The sequence below is a fragment of the Anopheles ziemanni genome, chromosome X, assembly GCF_943734765.1.
Source record: "Anopheles ziemanni chromosome X, idAnoZiCoDA_A2_x.2, whole genome shotgun sequence".
In the NCBI taxonomy this organism is placed as follows: Eukaryota; Metazoa; Arthropoda; class Insecta; order Diptera; family Culicidae; genus Anopheles; species Anopheles ziemanni.
In genome coordinates this window covers 3,933,926-3,953,193 of record NC_080707.1, presented here as the reverse complement: position 1 = coordinate 3,953,193, position 19,268 = coordinate 3,933,926, and the positions used below count along the sequence as shown (strand labels likewise).

Below are 19,268 nucleotides of genomic sequence, written 5' to 3'. Positions count from 1 at the left end.
AAAAAATTAAATGCAACGCCAAAACTGCATAAGAAAAGCACGGGTACGCACACACCTCTGTGTGCGCTAGTAGTGTTGGAGTTAGTATTCGAACAGATCCACATGGACCGTCCCGCGTACCGGGCGGCAACGGATGCGACCTGGGATAGGACTCCAATAAAACAGTGTGGAGACAGATTTAGTAGCGAAAAACAATAACGGTCATAAACACCAGCCAGCAGCGGAAGGGCAACACAACCATCAACAACTATCAACAACGAACAACGGTGGGGCGAAAGAAAAAAAAAACGAGTCAACAATCTGTTTTGCTTATCAGAGATAAACGCATACCGGCTTGGTGTTTGTTTTTATTTTGCTTCGCCAGTGCATTCCGTACTGTAATACCCCAAGTAGCAAGCAACAATAGGTGCAACGAAGCATTGTCTGGTTGAAAATGTTATCATATCTTCTCGTACCCGATCGGCTACCGGCCGCCGGATGCGGACGGTGTACCGACGAGGCCAATTATCACCGGAGCTTTTTGGCAGAAGTTTTTACCGCTCGGAGAAACAGGACGCACAAACAAACGGGGCCCAAAAATAAAAAGCTCCCCCAATTCCGCCACGAGTCAGTGCAAGCGTGTGCTTACAATGTGGATTTTATCATTGCTCTCTCCCTCTCTCGCTCGCACTCTCTCACTTTCTCACCCTTTTTCTCTCTCATTCTCTCCTCCCCCCGTCCCACAACCCCTCGACCAACCGTTTCTTTTTCTCTTCCGCTCTGCTTCGGTAGGGTTTTTCAGTGCAGTACACAGCAGCAGCGAGTACAACATCACACAGTGGTATCGTACAATTGTACTAGTGTGGCGATAGCAGGCCACGGCTCCGGTTGAACGTATGTGGGCCATTGTTTGCTAGTGCGCGCGCAAAACAACAGGGCATCCAAAAAAGGAGCAAACGACAAAGGAAAAACAAATCGCAATATACAACAAAACGCAGCGAAAGAAAGTGTCAAAACAAGTGCAGCTAAAAAGGTACGAAAAGTGAAACAAAAACAACACGACGCTAACACGGTGGCGGAGAAAGGACATCCCGCCGCTCCTCACGTGCCGCCCCTCCTCCGCTCCACAACACCCAAGCGGAAGCGCCACACCAGCGTGCTGGGCCGGATCCACACAAGAGCAACGTTTAAAGCTAGTGACGGTGTGCTTCTTTCTGAGTCCTTTCAACTCATTCAACATCCTGTGCATCGATGCGTTCACTTTCGCTAGCCGTGTCGCGTGTGCAATATCAGTGTGAATGTGTCCGTGTGCGTACGATTGCTACACCTGTGACATCCTATTGGTTTTTCGCCTGCATCCATCGCTAAGCGATCCACGTGAACAATAACAATCATCGGCAACAACCGCAACGCAACATTCAACCTGCTGTCAAAGGGACGGAGGGAAGCGAACAACCGCCCAGAAAAGATACCAACGCCGTTTGTTCGTCAACAACAACAGCTAGGCTCCCAGTACACCGTGGCTTCCCCGTCGTCGGCCCCATCACCCAACCACGTTCCGGGCGATTTAAGCAGCGTCCTCGTCTAGCAACACGGTGTGTGTGCGTGTGTGATCCTGTGCTTAGGCAACGTTTGCACAGAACTTTCACTGCACGGCTCCGGCTGAAGCCGCCACAATCGAGGACAACAACGGAAGCACATCCTCCGGCAGTCAAGATGATGATGGTGAGTACCTGGTTAGCGTACATCCTTGTCCCTTCAGTAAATTTCGCTGACAAGCATCTATTTCAATTAATACATAAAGCTGTCATTCACTGCATACATCAGAGAAATCATAAAGGTTTCGTTTGTCAATTAATTGTGAATTGTTGCTGTATGGTTGCTCGAGATAGCCAATCAATCAATTGCAACCATGTCAAATGCTGTCAATATATCTAAAATTATATGTTACGTTTCATATACCTTCTGTCGATAGGGATGAACCAAAACAAAAAACCAACTATTGTCACAACTAAATTGTCTGCTGCAAAATGTATTGAAGTGGAGTGTCCTTTCGCTGCTAAACCAGTTCGTTTTGATCAGTACCTGTTCACAAATCTACAAACTATTAAATAGTCAGCCTCGGTGCGCAATGAGAACAAGTTGCTGTTGCGCCTGAAGTTGCAAACACAGTAGCTTAATGGGGATGAGTTGTCCACCGGAATCCCAAAAATATAATGAAATTTCTTTTGATTACAAGCTCGTAGTTTTGCTGGCATCGACAAACCTGCCTTCAGTTTCTGGAGCCGAGTCCGTACGTCCGGCCAGAGGTTGGAATGTTTGTTCGGTACCTTTGCTAGCTGCGTCCATTAGAGCTGGGAGGGGAGGGGGGGGGGGGCATAAGTGAGCGAAAAGCTAACGTAAGGGCATCACAAACGATTTTGCAAAATTACAAAAGTTATGGTCAATATTAAACGACTGTTTGCCAGGGGCAGAGTTTATGTATGTGTTCGATCGGACGCATATTAGATTCCAAATGGGCTAAGAAATTACCCCATTGGGGGTGACCTCTCGGATCTCCCACTTCCCCCCTAGGCCTCTTTAACCGTCGCTTTCTCCTTTCCTGTATCTGTTTTATGGTTTTCTCTTTCTCTTTCATTCAATTCTTCCCGCTATCTGCTTATCTATATGGATCCTCACTCTTATCTCTTTTCTACACCAACGCCTGCGTAGAATAGGAGAGAGTGAGAGAGAAAGAGAGAGAGAGAGGAACGCATGAAGTAAAAGGGAAAGGAGATGGCCCATGGCAGGCGGGCGGTAAGAATGCTGCCCCACACCGTGCAAGGCGACCTGAACGGTCATCAGCGTGTCCACCTATACAGCGGTCAACCAGCAGGCTGTCACCGCTAGCTAGAGGACTACCCAATCAGGGCGAAGGGGGAGCCGCGGGCCGGGGGAGGAGATGGAAATTTTCCACCCTCCAAATGGCCTAGGCAGGAGTAAGAAGCAACTCTTTCACACTCAAAAGGAGGGATCGGTTTGTTATGGTATGGCTTGGGAATAAAGTAAAGACACTTCTGCCTTCGCTCAAGAAGGGCTCCTGAGCAAAGGTGCACGTGTGGGTGTACCGACCGACGCGTCCTTTCACATTGGTGGGGTGTACAATGCGTACTATGTGTTGGTGTATTACTAAGTTGTAGTACGGGCGGCCGCGGTTACCACTTCCGTTCGCTCGTTCGCGTTCCGGACCTCCCTAAACCCCTAAATAGCAGGGTTGCTCCTAGATTCATCAAGGTGTGTGAGAGAAAGGAAAATAAAAACTAACAATACCAAGCGCTTGAAGAAGCATTTTTCCGTTACTTCCTCTTTCCCAACGTTTGGGTTTCCCTTTTATGTTGATCCTAGCTCCAATAGGATGCTAGCCTAGCCTGGTTGCTTTTGTATAGGGTGATGGGTTTGGCTTTAGACGATTCTTCGCCCACTTTCACTTTCTCGATGTGGAAAACGGTTTTTTGCTGCGGTGTATTGCGTTCCTTCTCTGCTACACTGTGTCTGATCTATCAAGGAAAATCGGGAGAAAGGAAAACAACCCAGCGGTGCATATGCTTTAAAGTATGGGTGCACGATTGCCTGACGAGAGCGCACCCGCGTCCCAAAAAAGGACGAAGCATAAGCGACAGGGGATCGCCGTTCCCCGGTTCACTCTGCGCTGATCCTTACATCAAACCCCCTGGGCCCCTTCCACCCCGCGTCACAATTGCGCCCGCCTGTTACGCTATCCTTGCTTCCCGTCCGAACCATCGAACAGCCATCATTTAATGTCCTTTTGTTTTGCAGGGACGAAGCGCCACCATGGTGGTGGTCGAAGAACTTCAGGCCCTTGGTTTTACGCTTACCGTCCAAATCCCTGCCCTGTACCGGATTTACTGTTTTCCCGCCCGTCGCGTTAGCTTCGGTCCCGTCGGAAAAGGTCGATGACGTTGTTTCGAAACTGCCATGAAAATGGGTTCCGCCGCTGCCTGATTTTCCCTAGGTGAATTTTCTGTGCGACTGCTGTCCCTTTCGAGCACGTTTCGCTCATTGCCCACCATTGCATGCCCTCGCTTTTCCGGTACCCTGCCCATCCAAGCTTGCTATCTCGTTCTCCTGAACCGAGCACTTCGTCCTTTACACAGTCAAATAGGGTATGACGTTTAGCTTCCGTTTCTGTTCACATTCTCTTTTTAGCTTATTGCCATTTATTACCCGCTCTCTTTCTCCCATACACAGACACACACATCTACGCACCATTATCCTTTCCATTCTCTCCCCTCCAGTTGTGCCTAATGTCCTGCGTATGTTTAATCCATCACGCACTTTTCACTCGCTCTTACTTTCCCGAACATCTGACGATGGCCCCACTTTTCCCCCAAATTGATGCTACCGTGCTGCTTTCTCCGTGACGGCGCTAGAGCGGAATCCCTTCGGGAAGCCTCGCCCCGCAGGAGATTCCCCCCCTCGAATCCACCGGCAGTGTGGTGTTGGTGGTGCTACCGGGAAAATGGTCCATTTTCCTGCCACTTACACAAAAACAAAGACGGGCACGCACGCACAAATTTACCCTACTGATACATCAGGATATACAGACCTAGTGCACGCACGCCTTCTTGTACACACAACCCTTTTGACCGAGGGACAAACATCGGACGGGGTTTAACCATTTTCCTCCAGCCTTGTGCGAGCTCGAGGACGCTATTGGTTTTCTCTAAGGCTACGTTTACAGTGTAGACAATTATTATACACTTTAATACCTTCTATTGGAATACTCTGTTGGAATAGAGTGCGAATATCAATGTTGAATCATTGGACTGTTGTCTTTTTCACCGAAAGATGAACAATGTACTTCATATCTTCCGATTGAATGTCAGACAGCATGCTCGAATACTGCTTGTGCAGCAAACAGCTGATTGATGTTCTTATATCGCATGTTAGCTATGTCTATCTGTGGTCTAGTGTGGATTTGGTTGTAGTCTTAAATAATAAAACCTATTTTCACAACAAGCATAAGGTGCATGTGAGTCAGTACGCTGAGTTTTGTTTATAGAAGTCATAAATCCTTTCTGATCAGTAAGATTCACAGGTGTAACGTCTCAGTACTTCCATGGACTGCGCAATCTGATGTACTCGAGCTGCACACCGCAAACGGTGTCGTTGCCTAGCAACACAGCTTCAGGCACATTTTGGCGAGCCAACGTCGCCCGGCCCGTTGGGACACGCGCGACAACTCCACCGTTACTTACGTGGTAAGTGGAATGATAGGCATTTCTGGAGGGATGGCACACCGGCGAACGAACTTGCTGACGGGTCCGTCCTTAGTGTTTAGCTAGCTTAGTTGATGAGACGGAAAGGGGGCATGCTGAAAATGGAGAAGGTAGCAGCATTTACTTTTTTTCCCCCCCTGTTTGGCTCTTGTTCGCTTGCCCTAAGAGGCTCGCTCTGTCTGTTTGTGTAGCTGCTTCGTGCGCTGTCTTCGGGGATATGTATGTATATACGTACACTGTCCCTTTCCCGCCGAGTATCCACTCTGGCTCCTCCGCCTCATCTTCGCCATCCTGATTCATCCACCTAACCCCTCCCCCCCCCCCCCCCCCCCTGCCTCACCCCGTTGCCCTAACTAATGATCAGCAATCGTTTAGCCACAGTGCTACCCTTAACGTCTTTCGGACCGGCGCATGACACGGCAACAAACGACAACGCCGTTTCTGTGCACGTTAGCAATTTTCGCCTTAACATTGGAGGGTCCAAGACGGCCCGGTTCCTGGCAGGGGGCCGCCGCGCAGCAGCGGAAATTCGAGTGTCCGTACACCCAAATTGTCTTGCTGTGTCTTTTGGGAGTTTCCTTTCCATTTCGTCTTAAGCGATTCAATCACGATACGTCTCGCTCCCTCGCTTTTCAACTTTTTTGGCTTGCTGGTCGTTTTCCGTCCTCCCCACATCGATTTCCTCCCTCCCCCCCCTCCTCCTCCTCCTCCACCCGCTATCCCCCAGAGCGTTGATCTGTTTTTATCGTTACCTTCTCTTCCTGCTCGCTCTAATGCTTGCCTTGCCTTGTCCTGCTGCTAGCGGCTCGATTTACCTTATTTTCGCTCTTAAACGCACTAAAAACAAGAGACAGCTTCCTCACCGATGATGGAGCGCAACATTCTTACGCAATATATCGATGCCTGCGAGATTCTCGAGAGACACGAGCCATCTCGAGCGCGCCATGTCTCATCGCCACACCGACGACTCGACCTCTGTATGGCAACGGGCGAGCGTTGCATGCAATGTTGCACGGATCATTTTATTCTACTCCTCGCGAACCATTCCCGTCTCATGCGTCACACCAACACACACGCATGCACAAACCCATACAGGATAATAAGGCGTCTGGTGGTGTGATGTTAATCGCCCCGTGCGCGTATGAGTATGTTGTTTCCATCGAAAGTTATGCGGCGTAGAAGTAAAGCACGCGGAATTCTACTCTGAGCAGACGCGGCCATTTGTTGCAGCGATTCTATCGGTGCGTCTTATGCTAACTAAAGCAAAACATATACCCTCCCTTGCTCACGGTTGCCATCGATGCCCCGATCGCAGAACTAAACGGCGTCTAAACTACAGACTAAATGCTTCATTATGCATCCTTCCTTCACTGCCTTTCCATGATGCTCTCTCGTGTCTTGATGGTTATAACGATGGTACCAATGAATTGGCTTCTACACCATGTTTATTGACACAACCAGCCAATATGTGCAAATGCACAATAATTTTATAGCAAATCTTTTCCTACATCAACAAGTCAAATGATGTGGTTAACGTCTAATTTGAAAAGCGAATCGCGGACTTAATTAACAATGATTCAGAAATAGCATGAACTAGTTTTGGTCATGCAAATAATCCGGCACAACCGTTCTAATGTTCGAGTGCGCCTAACAGAACTATTTTCTACAACTCGCTTGCCAGGAGGACTGCCGTCTCCAGACTAAGCTTATGTTATGCACCTCAAAGTACGTCACAAGTCTGCGCCGTCTCTAAAGTATACTTAGGTTTACTATTTGGCAGGCTGAAGTACTCGTTGAGCTTGCACCGAAACATTACCGGGAGTTTGGTTTGACTTTACAAGCAGTCTCCCTTCTCGGCCGTGTGTTTGCCTTAAGACACGAGCTCAAAGAGTGTGGGTTTGTTCTGCGAAATTCGCGGTCGAGTGGAGCTTTCCGTGCTGGTATTGGTGGCCCCCCGAAATTGACCCTCAAAGCTTGGACGGGACCACGCATTCTCGTTTACTCGATTGTGTACGCACACCCTCGAATATTTCGGATGCCGGACCATCACTTTATGCTCAAGCATCTAATGGTCTCAAGCATGTAATCGCACTGCAACGTAAAGCCGGTTATGGTATCATCGTAGCCCCCCTGGATCACCATGCTGGCGTTGCAATGTTTGGATATTCTTATTTTGAGCCTTTACCCTACCAGAAAATAGCAAGGAAAAAGCTTTAATAACCAAACCTTATCAACTCGGAGATCACACTCTGAACTGGAGTAAAGAGCAGAATGTTTTGCAGTACTTAAAGTACCGTATAAGTTATTCCTGTTGTCAAACTGATGCCTACCAGTCTCTCCCAAACTCTCTTGAATGAACTGGGATATTGGCTCAGTTGACATTATTCAATTGTGGTTGTTAGGATAGTTTTTTATAAACTAAACCGAATCCAAAATAAGGATGGGTGAGACAAAAAACTAGGAAAAGCACATATGAACGATGGCACGCACTATTCTAGCTCCCAACTACAGGGAAGGCGCGTTTCTGGATAACGCCGGATTGCTTGCCCGTGTTTGCTTAAGGCGCTACGATAGGCCAGCGAACGCCAAGAAGATAGCACTTGCATGGCTCTGGCAATGTGAGAGCAGAGACGACACCGGAGTGGAACGCACACTTGGAGGCCCTGCTGTTCACCGACTCGTCGTACTACGCAGTTCGAACAAGTTGTTCGAGCAAAACAAGCGAACTAATGACAGGTAGACAAACAAAGTAACTATGGGCCGTTGCAATATGAATGCTTTTTATGATGAATCAGATTCTCGCGTTGGTTACATCCTATTGTCCCTATACTACTAGAATGACACAACTTTTAATTCGCCATTCGAGGGATGATAATCGTGTCCAAATATATCGGTGAGAAAAGGTGCTGTACAACTTGCTGTGACTTCAGTCAATCCGACGCACCGCGAATGATTACTAGTGCTTATATCGAGATGCATACTGGTACAAAGTATGTGTGTCATTGAACTTTCGATTCTTTGATGATTTCTGGCTATCAAACATTTTTCTTTTACTTCTCTAGCAAAACCCTTGCCATTTCCATAATTGTAGAGAATGCACAGCCAGCGATAGCGTGACTTGAAAAACGAAATTTTCAAAATCGCCGCCAGTCTCGCGTACCGACGAACTCCACACAGGTGGCCATAAGTATGGTAGACGGAAGGTGCGGCATGTTTACCTGTCAAATCTCTTTCCTCTCTTGCGAACTGTTTCTTTTTACTCAACATTCTGCTTCAAAATAAAGACACACAAAACACTGAGATGTGCGATTCTAAGCGCGCGCTTTTTCTTTAACAATGTTTGGCGTTTCTTGTTATATAGTGGCATCTATCCGCTTTATTTATGACAGTGCATCAAATTATACACACCGGGGAACAACGATCCTTGCATACATTAGTGAGTGCTTTCAATCCTGAATATTTTTAAGTTGTATGAATCATTTGCACACCTTATTCGATCGGAATAAGGTACTAAACATCACACGGTCAGCCAGATAACACGTATGGTTACAAAAAAGGCACTACACTACGCTACGTAAGATGTTTCGTTACGCTACTATTTGGCGGGAAAAATGCGACCACCACCACATCGGCATGGGGCAGTTATGGTGCGATAGAGAATCTAAAAATATGTTAAATGTGCACATTTGCTTGAATTGACGCGAGCGGTCATACGTGGAGCCAAGCAGTCTGTTGGCTGTTCATTGCAAAGCACGATGGGCGCGTTGTTTAAAACTGCATCTATGTTTATCGATCGATTATTGGGGCTCATTGAAGCCTACCACAAGCAAATTCCCTATCTATCGGGTTTACTTTGTGATTCTAGACTCCGCTCTAATCAGTTCTAGATGAGCCCTCTCGCCTGGGGGGAACTGAAGGGTAGATGATGCGTTTCTGCATTAGCAACGTGCCACCCAAATGGAAAATGTGTGTAATAGAAATGTGACTTTGTGTGAAAAAAACCCCGCGAAGTGTCAGCTGCAGAAGGCAGTGGGAAACATGAAAGTTAGGTCTTCAATTAGAGCAAGCTTTGTGCAATCGTAGTTCCTTCAGATTGCTAGTACGTCGCAAACCAAGCGCTATCATGTCGAGCGATATCGGACTATATTATCGTCCACTGGCATCCAGCATTTAATGGGCTTGAATAAACCCAAGAACTGATTCTGTTCTAGTGGTCGTGGTTGCGGTTAGAAAATCCGCTTGCAGGCTGTCGGGCAGTAGTGGTAGATCAAACGAGGAGTCGTATAACCAACACCACCGATCAGGCCTCCAGTGAGTCAGAGACAAAGAACCAGAGAGCGACAATGATATTGCAAACTGTATCGTTCTGATTTACCATCGATTTTTTGATTGTAAAAGCCACACAGATATAAGCGGATGACCATACAATTCTAGACGCCAGGCAGAACGCATACGCAATCTATACAAGGCGGGAGAGAGAAAGAGAAAGAGATAAGCCAATGTTGCTCCACCGGATGGCTTGCCGATGCTACGTAATTGTGGATGCTGTGTGACATCTTTAGCTTGCAAAACTGTGTGCACAAAGCCTTTCGAGCGACTGAATGAATGTTGCGTTGATTGCGACCTGGACTGGGAGGAATGTCATCGATGGGAGCTAACTGGTTTGCGCGTGCAAGCTTTCGATTTGCATCGACGATCTGCCACTTAGATCGCAATACTGTAACACAAGACGAACCGATTACTTGCTCACTCCTTTTAGATTTTGTGCATATTAGAAATACAAGAATAACAAAGTAGAATCCGTAGCCCAAGTGTGCATCATTGCAATAAAGTTATTACTAGTATTCATAGCATGAAAGCTTAAACCATAAAAGCTCTGCAGAACAAAAACACACTAAACATGCTCTGCAAACTTGTGCTCGTAAAAAATATAAAACTTTCAAATAACGCACCATGTCAACACAATCTGTCAAAATAATCAAAGCCTAAATATACTCAAGCATCAAAGTTCACTCTGCAAAGTGAAAAAGCGTCTGGAACATCAGCGCTTTTGGGATGTTGTTCTAACGCAACTGTTCTAAAACGATATATCCTGCAATTGTTTCGACAAGGATACAAAGCATTGACATCGGAGCTTTTCTTAAATGTTAGCGCCCCCAGTGGTGGATCAACAAACCTTGCACGGTGCTTGATGAAGCTTTGTGAAAAATATGAAAAAGCTTCAAAGACTGTAAAGCGGTGGAAACTAGCGCCACTCTTTAGGGTCTAAGAAGATTAACGGCAGGAATGGTTTCCAGAAGACTAACTAATGTCTTTTGAATCGGTACGTTTCCTTTTTTTACAACATGCTAACGTAATTTCCGAACATATTTTACATAAACGCACATTCGTCGCTCCAGACATGCATGAAGGAGTTGCATGCTTTTTTATGTACGTACAGAATGAATGATTCTTATTGTTTTACAAAAATGTTGCGGTAGACGCATTATTTTCCCTAGGTTCAACAGAGAATGCAGATCCCCACCACCTTGCACATACTTTTCGATCAAGGTTTTCCACGGCAATCGCTTTGATCTCCGGGCGTTGTAGTTTATTTTATTGTTCATTGTTTCGTCCATCCGGACTTCTTATTCGTGTACTGCCAGTGGCGCGGGAATGAACCGTGCTGCTTCGTGGCATGTTCTTCTGCCTGTTGTGTATGGAAGGATTTCAACTGAGGAACTGCCTTGGACTCGCTTTTTCCCCGCCCCGGAATGCCACATCGTTACCTTGAACGATTCGCACATGAATGTTTTTCTTGGAACCAATGTTCGCTTCTGCTAAACCCCGAAGTGGTCATGGAACTAAATATAGACACAGACAGGATACTAAGGATAACGAGTAGGTTACATCAAATAGTATTTATGCTTGATTTGTTATTCAGCAACAAGAAGCTTATTCTTTTTTTTGCAACACCTTAAAAGCAAGTGGAACATCCTTCGCAATCCTCCGCAAGAGATTAACAACAAAATGGCGAGACAAGCCTTTTACGTTCAACATTTATAATGCCAATGTAGGATATCATAAATCGCTTATCAGCTGAATGGTACACCCTTTTACGTCTTCGGAAAAAAACCTACTACAGTGCGAAAGGACTGTTCCCTCAACTTCCATTGCAAAAGCATCCAGGGTGCGTTTTCGATAGCAGAAAAAGCTGTGCTTCCATGGATGATGCACACTCCCGCGTCAGCGAAGGAAGCCCGGGGAAAAACGCTTAAAAAATGTTTACACAAACCAAGCGCCTTCACTGCGATCGATCGATTTGCCTCGCGAGGGTAGTACGGAAGTGTGCGTGTGAAAATACACGGGGAACGGCTTTTTTAGATGCGCGCGCTATGTGGTCCCATGCGAACACAACGAGCACGAGGCATGTGTTCGGGCCCGCGAGTATATGTAGCCAATTCCTCTCGTGTCGACGCTCGAACTTGTGTACTCATTGCCCTCGTCGAACAAGAATGGAAAAAAGAACACACGTCGTCACGATTCCCCCTAGAGTCTGGGTTTGAGCGAGCAGTGATGTTTTTGTCCGCTAGTTTCTACAGGCCGGCTAGCTTGGCGCTGATGCTGCTAATCATGACGACGCTCTCGATTTGGCCATTTCTCTCGAGCAGCCAAAATCCCGGAGAAAAGCCTCTCGCGTACGTCATCGATCGGCCTGCTGCTTCTAGATGGTACATATAGCGTGATGCCCATGCACGGTGGCTGTTGTTGGCCAAACTTTAATTGATCAGCCCGAACACTTCACAGACGACTGGCCATAATGCTGCTGTTTCCCTTCTCTATGTACAGCTATACATATACACATATATATATGTATATATAAACCCCCTTCCCCCCTCCCACTCTTTCCCTTCGAATTATGTACTGCCATGGAAAGTCGCGCGCTCTCTATATATCGCGAGGCGCTATTTAACATTCTCGTTCGTTCGCACACCCGTGCGGACGTGGGAAAGAGGGTTAAACCCGTGAAGGGGTTCGCACAGCAGATGGTAGCGCTGAGGCAGAAGCAGGGTACCATCGACGTGTTTTCGTCGTCGTCGACCGTCTTCACGGGTTAATGGCTGGCAAGGGCAAGTAAAAGCAAGCTGTGTTTCTCCGCACAGCCCGACGCCCGGCCCGCCCGACCAGCGTCATTATTCTCCCTATCAGCTACCCTCGTCGTTGTTTGCTGGTTAGAGAGCAAAACAAAAAACCAAAAGGGAAAGAAAACAATTCACTGGTGATAGAAAGACGTTCCTCAAGACGGACAAACACAAATTTGCTCTCGCAATAACCTCGCGTCCCTTAGTTTGTATCTTTCGTTTTCTAGCTCCTGCTACTCTTCTTTACCGGCTGTACCATACCTCTGTTACCCCCAACGCTTCTAATCCCCCCACCGTCCAACCCTTTCATTCCCTAGCGTCCTTTTATTCTGGTGGAACATTTCACAACAGGTTCCACTATAGACGAGCAACGCGGATAGCGTGGAGGAATAGTTGAGGGGATAAAAGATACATACATACGATTTTTCACTGGCATATAATACAGTATTTGGCATTGCCAACAAGAACGATGTATGTTTAGGAACATCTCAAGTTCATTCCTCGAGGCCCAACCAATCCGTTGGAAGAAAACGGATGCCAAAAAAACGCATTGATATTACATTTTGATTACTATTGAATCCAATACATGGACTATCCTGCTTGATCGAAGCAGTCCGAGCAAGATCCTGCTTTTTTTAACAATAGCAGCTAAACATTGAATTGGTTAAATCATTCGTTTTGGTTTACAAAAGCCCACAGCTAACCTCGATATTCTAACTCAAGAACGAAGAAATCCATTCTGCGCAGTTAGAACAAATTGAAACAACGCTAGTGGTGGTAGTAATAGTAGTAGCAGTAGTGGTGATGGTAGCAGCACTACCGGTGGTGGTCTGTTCGCACGGTTATGCATTCATTCGCTAAATTGAGAATGGCTTTAGCGGTGAAAATGGCTATCCCACAAGAGAGCGAGGGCTGGCAGCGATGAATGGAGCACGGACGTTCGATCGATTGTTCCCTGGTGCGGAACAATGTAAGAAAAGGGAACCTTGGATAAAGAATGTGGAAGCAGTAAGCCAAGAAGAGCAGGAGCTGAGTAGGGTATTGTATACCGCACAGTGGTTCGGACAGATCGGAAGGGGTTTTCCGGTGCGGGGATGTGGGAAAATATATTACCGGGAACGGCACTGGACCGTGCTGGCGTCGTCGTGTGCCAGAGCAAGTGTGCGTGACGCGCGAGAGAGTGCGTTTCGGTCGCACACGCAACTGCCACTAAAACTGCTGGATCCTTTCGACTCTCGCAATGCCGCAGTGGTTGTGCGGTGGTGTGTGTGCCACCGACTGAGCGTACCGATACGAATTTGCCGCCATGATGGCGTGCCTCCGACACGCGTAAGAGGGAGAGAACGCCCAGCAGCGTGGCGTGCATTGGTCGGACTGCGTAGCTGAATGGACCCCGATCCGAAATTAGCAAATTCTGACTACGGGATTCACATTTTTGTTTTGCTTTTACCGCTACACAATCAGCTTACGCTCAGTAATGCATAGCCTTTTGATTCTTGGAAGTGACGCACGTGTGTTATGAATCGATGGCGCCTCGACAGCTGCTAGGAACCTGTAAAAGCGTGATGGGTTTTACGCCACACGCCTTCCCGCTCCGCCGTTCATCATTTGCAGGCCTGTACATTCGATTGTTTGTTTTGTTGTTTTTGTATTTTTTATTGTTAATAGAGGACGGGAGGATTTACGTGCACCATGGACCCGGGTCGAACTGCTGGGTGCTAATCAATTGCATGCTCATGAATGACATCAGTGCGTCAATTACGAGGAACGTTTAAATGCCCACTCAAACATGCTGACGAAAAACAAACAAACAAGAGCGGCTGGACATAGCCGGAATAACTATTTGTTGTCCATTTGAACAGTTTCAGTATGCATGTTGGTTGATCTTGAACATCGTTTTAAAACTAATGGAAAATACAAAGTCGTTTGAGCCGTTCTCAATAGCCTGTATAACTATTTAATAAAAAAAATCAAACATGCAGTTCTCCTTGTTTTTCCATTACGCTGCTTTATTACTTTCTTTATAATTATCGATTATTCGTATGATTATTTCCTGCTTAGGAAGAAATCGAATACAAAGTAGAAATGTATCTTCTTGGAAACGGCGATGCTCAACATTTCATTACTTTGATGCAGAATAAACCAACGTATTTCTTAGCGTGAACCGCCAAAAACTGTTTCAAGGAAATTTATTTTTTCGAAAACCAGAAACGATTCGCAAACCAGTAAAATCATAAAATCTCACTGAAAGCATCCGCCTTTAGCACGACCACCGATTTATGTCGTGGTTGTGGGAGCAATTGATACTATTTTATTCCGTTAACCTCTAGAATCCCATGCTAGTGTCTAGCATATTGCATGATATATTCGATCGATATGGGCAACGAGCGGCAAACACTTAGTATACGAGTCTGGCGGCTTCTCACAAAATCACATTTAGCCGCCAACGACCAGACTAGGTATCGCCAAGGAACTCACGGAGCTCGCACCCCATTTGCTAGGAGAGAGAGAGAGAGAAGCATAAGCTCAAACGCAAAAAAGAAAGAAATTGATCATCCACAAGCTACACCAAGCTACAGAGCAGGCTCTACGCTAAGCATCAATGTCTGCGCATAGTTATTTGTGTGTGTGTATCGGCAATTCCGTGCGTTTTTTGGTCGTTAAACACTATGGCGTCCGTTCCGTTTTTCAAAATTCGAGTGCTTGGCGCCGGTAAGACTAACTCAGATCAGGTCACTTGCTATGCTCAATTTGCAACCTCATGTATGAATCAAGGACATCAAAACAGTACAATTTTATCTTAAGGTCCAAATCGTTCAGAGTAAACAGGATATTGAAAAATTAAAAAATAAAAATAACAAGAAATTTTGAACGAGAAACCACTGAGACAAGGTTATTGTTGAGTTTTTTTTAAATATTCTGTCCTCGGCAGAAGCTGCTACCCGTTTGCGCAGCTATGTATTGCCTTGGTACGAACGATGCACAAGAAGTGACCATCGATCAGTTGGACAACCAGCCCCTTTTACCACGCCGGCGTCCTGATAAGCAATGCTAACATCTGGCATGAAGCCCAAACCATAAAAACCCTCTATCTGCAGCGGAGAGTCAACTCACCATGCTTAGGGCGTACTATCGTATTGTCAGCGTGCAAACGCCGTTCGATATCACTGCTCTGTCGATGCAGAGTGATACCGACGCTACATGCAAGCAACCCGAAGGATGGCTACTCGCATTTCGCTTGGTTGTTTTGCGTTAGATTTCTGCTGTCAGACACCGGATTCCGGTGGTAGGCTACAGTAAGACCACCACCATCAACAAAACGGCGCTAGGGGGTTAGAGGCATCCTCCAAGCGTCGCTGTAGCGATTGCTTCGCAGCAAGCCTGGTGTTGATGCAGCATGCCACCAAAAAACGTTTGCCTGTTTCTGTGTGCGTGTGTGTGTGTGGGTGTGCATCTGCTCTGCTGAATTGCGGGAATTGAACAGTGAGATTGGTGTGAAAGAACAAAATACATAAATAATGCAAACAATCTAAAACGAAAGAAAGAAATAGCGCATGATATCAAATGTGCTTAGAAAAGTAATCTTTCATTTAAGCGCGGCAGAGAAACGTGGAAGCTTGCCGCCTAAAACAAAAGGACACACGTATACATCTTAAAAATAACGTACCAACACACACATACACACACGAGTATATACAAGAAGAGCGAGAGAAGAAATATATGGAAGGTTTATGTGTTTAACGTAAGTTTCTTTTCTTCGCGTTGCTATTCGTGATGCGCAATGAAGCTTCGTTTGGAAAGAAGCAAAATCCGCACTAGATTGATTTATAATATTGAAAAAGGTTCTAAAAAAAACACCTTTGAATAATTTATTGTAATATGGGGAAGGCCATATGTAGTCCACTGCAAAATGAGAAACGGACAATTAGGAATCGCTTAGAACCCAAGCGCTCGGAGGGAACAAAGGTAGCAATAAAACAATTAAGAATAAAATAAAGTAAAAGAAAAAAACAAGAAAAAAGCCATTGGAACGCTCGCCAACTAACGTTGGGTAACGCAGCGACCGGGAGAAAAAGGAGCGGGAAGAGTTCGTTTATTTCTCGGATGATATTGCCTGGTCATGATTGTGTGAGTGTATGTTCTTTTAAATTTTCTTCCGCTTCTTTTTCGTTACGAACACCAGCGCAATTGTAGGCGAAGGAAAGAGTATTCATCATGTAGATCCAGTGCGACTATTGGGCAGTTTAGATGGAGCACATGTGGATGTTCATGTCCTGGGAAGACCAGACCCTATAGGGTATGCGCGGGGGTGTCGGAACGAGCCCCGGTCATGGCATTTGCGGTTGTACGGTTGTGTGCGTGTGATAAATATATATTTATACGGTCTATGTCAGGCCAGTTTGTCGTTTCGATCGTTCCCATGAACGACGTAAGAAAAATGGAAGTACACACACATCTATGTACAAAAAAGGCAAAGAAACCAGGTACCAACCAGAGAGACACCTGGTACATCCACACATACACAGGCGAAACCCCACTTTCTCGCACCCTTCTCCTTGCACTGCCCGGCCATTTTTCTCGTTCCCTCTCGCTCTCTTTGAACGCTCTAACACGAACGAACGCCGTGGAACGTTTTTATATGATTTTATTTCCTTGCCCTCCTTGCGGTGGCGCTCGTGAAAACGTACCGTATTTTCCTATCGTACGGTGAGTGGAGTGTACACAAGTAGCAGCAGCAGCAGCAGCAGCAGCAGTAGCAGCGCGCTGAGAAACAAATCCCGAGAGCTGAGTAAAAGGCAAGCGAAGGCAGCAAAAGCAAGGGTACGCTTTGCCAAGCCTTGTGCGCTCTGTGTGGTGCGATACGTTGATACTGCACACTTTACCTCGCCGCGGTGTGTAGCGTCGTTCCGTCGTGTGTTTGTTCGTAGTGTGTTCAGTGTGTTTGCCCTCGGACGGCATCGATCCAACTCGCTAATACTGTTGAGGGAAACAAAAAAAAAAAGAAACGGAACGTCCCATCCATACCTACTGGCCATAATGGTTGGGCACTAGTGGCAACGTTGGTGTATCCGCGGGTTCGATCCAATTGGAATAAGCACCAGTAACAGTAACGGGGAGGAGGGCAAAAAGAGTATCGGGCAAGACATACGGGAATGCCAGGGTTCGAAACCCGACTAAGGCATTATCATTTCCAAAACAACGCCATTACGAGTAGCGAGTAGCAATAACAGCAGCAACAGCAGCAGTAGAACCAGGGCTAACCCCCCCAATACCTATCAAGCAACTAAGCAGCGATGAGTGAGCTGGCTAGCAGAATTTTTAGCATCATCGCGCATTAGTGGACGAAAATAAAGACAATTTTGGATGATGGGGCAATGGATGTGGACCAAATCGGGCCGTAATAAGATGTCTGCAGTAAAAGCAGTACTGTTGGTGATAATTTTGAGCAAAATAAAAGCACAAGAGAGAATGTAATGTGTGTATGCAGTGCATCGCTTGCAGGAGTTTATGCTGCAAAGCAACTCGTGTATGGCAGTACTTAACAACATTAGAGAGAGGACGTTCGAGCGTGTGTTCACACGCACGTACAATTATCAACAATCCACGCAACGAGTTACCATCCCGATGAATTTTACCAGTGTTATCGATAAGAGAGCGAAATTTCACTAGATCGCCACAGCCTGCTTCCTCTCAATCGGTTATCCCTCCTCTTTTCGCACATCATCCATTGATCGTTATGATTATTATTGTCTTATTAAATTAGTCACAACACACCACCCAGCTTTTCCCTACTACAATTGGTACCCTGCGGGTCAGCTGGTTCTGGTTGGCTAGAATAATGAATCGCCAACGGCCACCGCTTAATTGGATACAAAATTCTGCGAAGACGTATATAACAGCAAACAAAAAACAAGGGAACGAAAAGAGTAAGAAAAATCAAAACGACACCCGTGGCAGCTGCCTTCCTTCTCTCGACAAAGAGTTTTACCACCGGTTTTGTAGTGCCAGTCTGCAAACGCAGGAAACACGCTTCAATCAATGGCAAACTAAGGAATTGCATTAAAACCAACGCCACGGACGTAACCTCTCCTCAAAGCAGAAAGATTTAGTTAACCACCGGCATGTTCATCGATCGCGGGTTGTTTTTTGGCTTTACCATTTTAGAACAAGCGCCATTGGTGGTTTTTTGCCAAAATGCTAACTACGCAACGGCAAATGTTTCATGCAAGATATCATCACCAGTTTAAAATGTAGGTTTTATTCAAAAGAAACGAGTACGGTTGCGTAGTGACGCGTCCAGGCGCAGGTCTTGCCACCCGTATTTCACACATAGTTATACATCTGCACAATACAAACTACCTTTTTTCAACACAAAGATATGAGCATGTGGTGGACTCGAAGCGTCGGTTCGAGTACAGCATGAGATGGAAGCCGCAGTCGGCATGATTATCCTTTTTTGCAATTTTTTCAAGTTCCTGCAACTGTTAGTTGCACAACCTTCCGGAAAAATTAGCTGCGAGTCCGGAATTAAAAAATGGCAATGCTGCGCTTTTTACGAATGTCACCAAAACAAAGCAATCACGCCGGCGTTTAAGGTAGATTCCGGCGGATCAAAGCGTTCAGGCCACGCTTCGATGAAACAAAGTGTTCGGATGAAACTGACAGCGCTGACGGAACATGACGAGCGAGTTCGAAATGAGTTACAACGCGGCGGCCAAACGGCTGCCAACGGTAGCAAGCCGCCGTTAATTTGTGATGAGTGGCGAGTTTAGTATATACTACGCGTTATCCGTGCGCTTTCGACTGCGAACCGCACACATCGCAACGGTCACTCAGAGAGTATGAAGGATAGTTTGTGTGTATGAGTAATAAAAGCGTGCAATGTGCA

At 46.2% G+C, this 19,268-nt stretch overlaps 1 protein-coding gene across 1 annotated transcript in view; it reads left to right on the top strand.

The window, feature by feature from the left end:
- The first annotated feature begins 1,209 nt into the window (after window positions 1-1,209).
- The window catches only part of LOC131291295 (high mobility group protein DSP1), a 29,788-nt gene continuing 11,729 nt past the window's right edge, over window positions 1,210-19,268 (top strand). Inside the window, exon 1 of the mRNA XM_058320493.1 lies at window positions 1,210-1,704. Coding sequence (XP_058176476.1) covers window positions 1,696-1,704 — 9 coding nt within the window. The 5' untranslated portion in view covers window positions 1,210-1,695. The remainder of the gene's footprint in view (window positions 1,705-19,268) is intronic.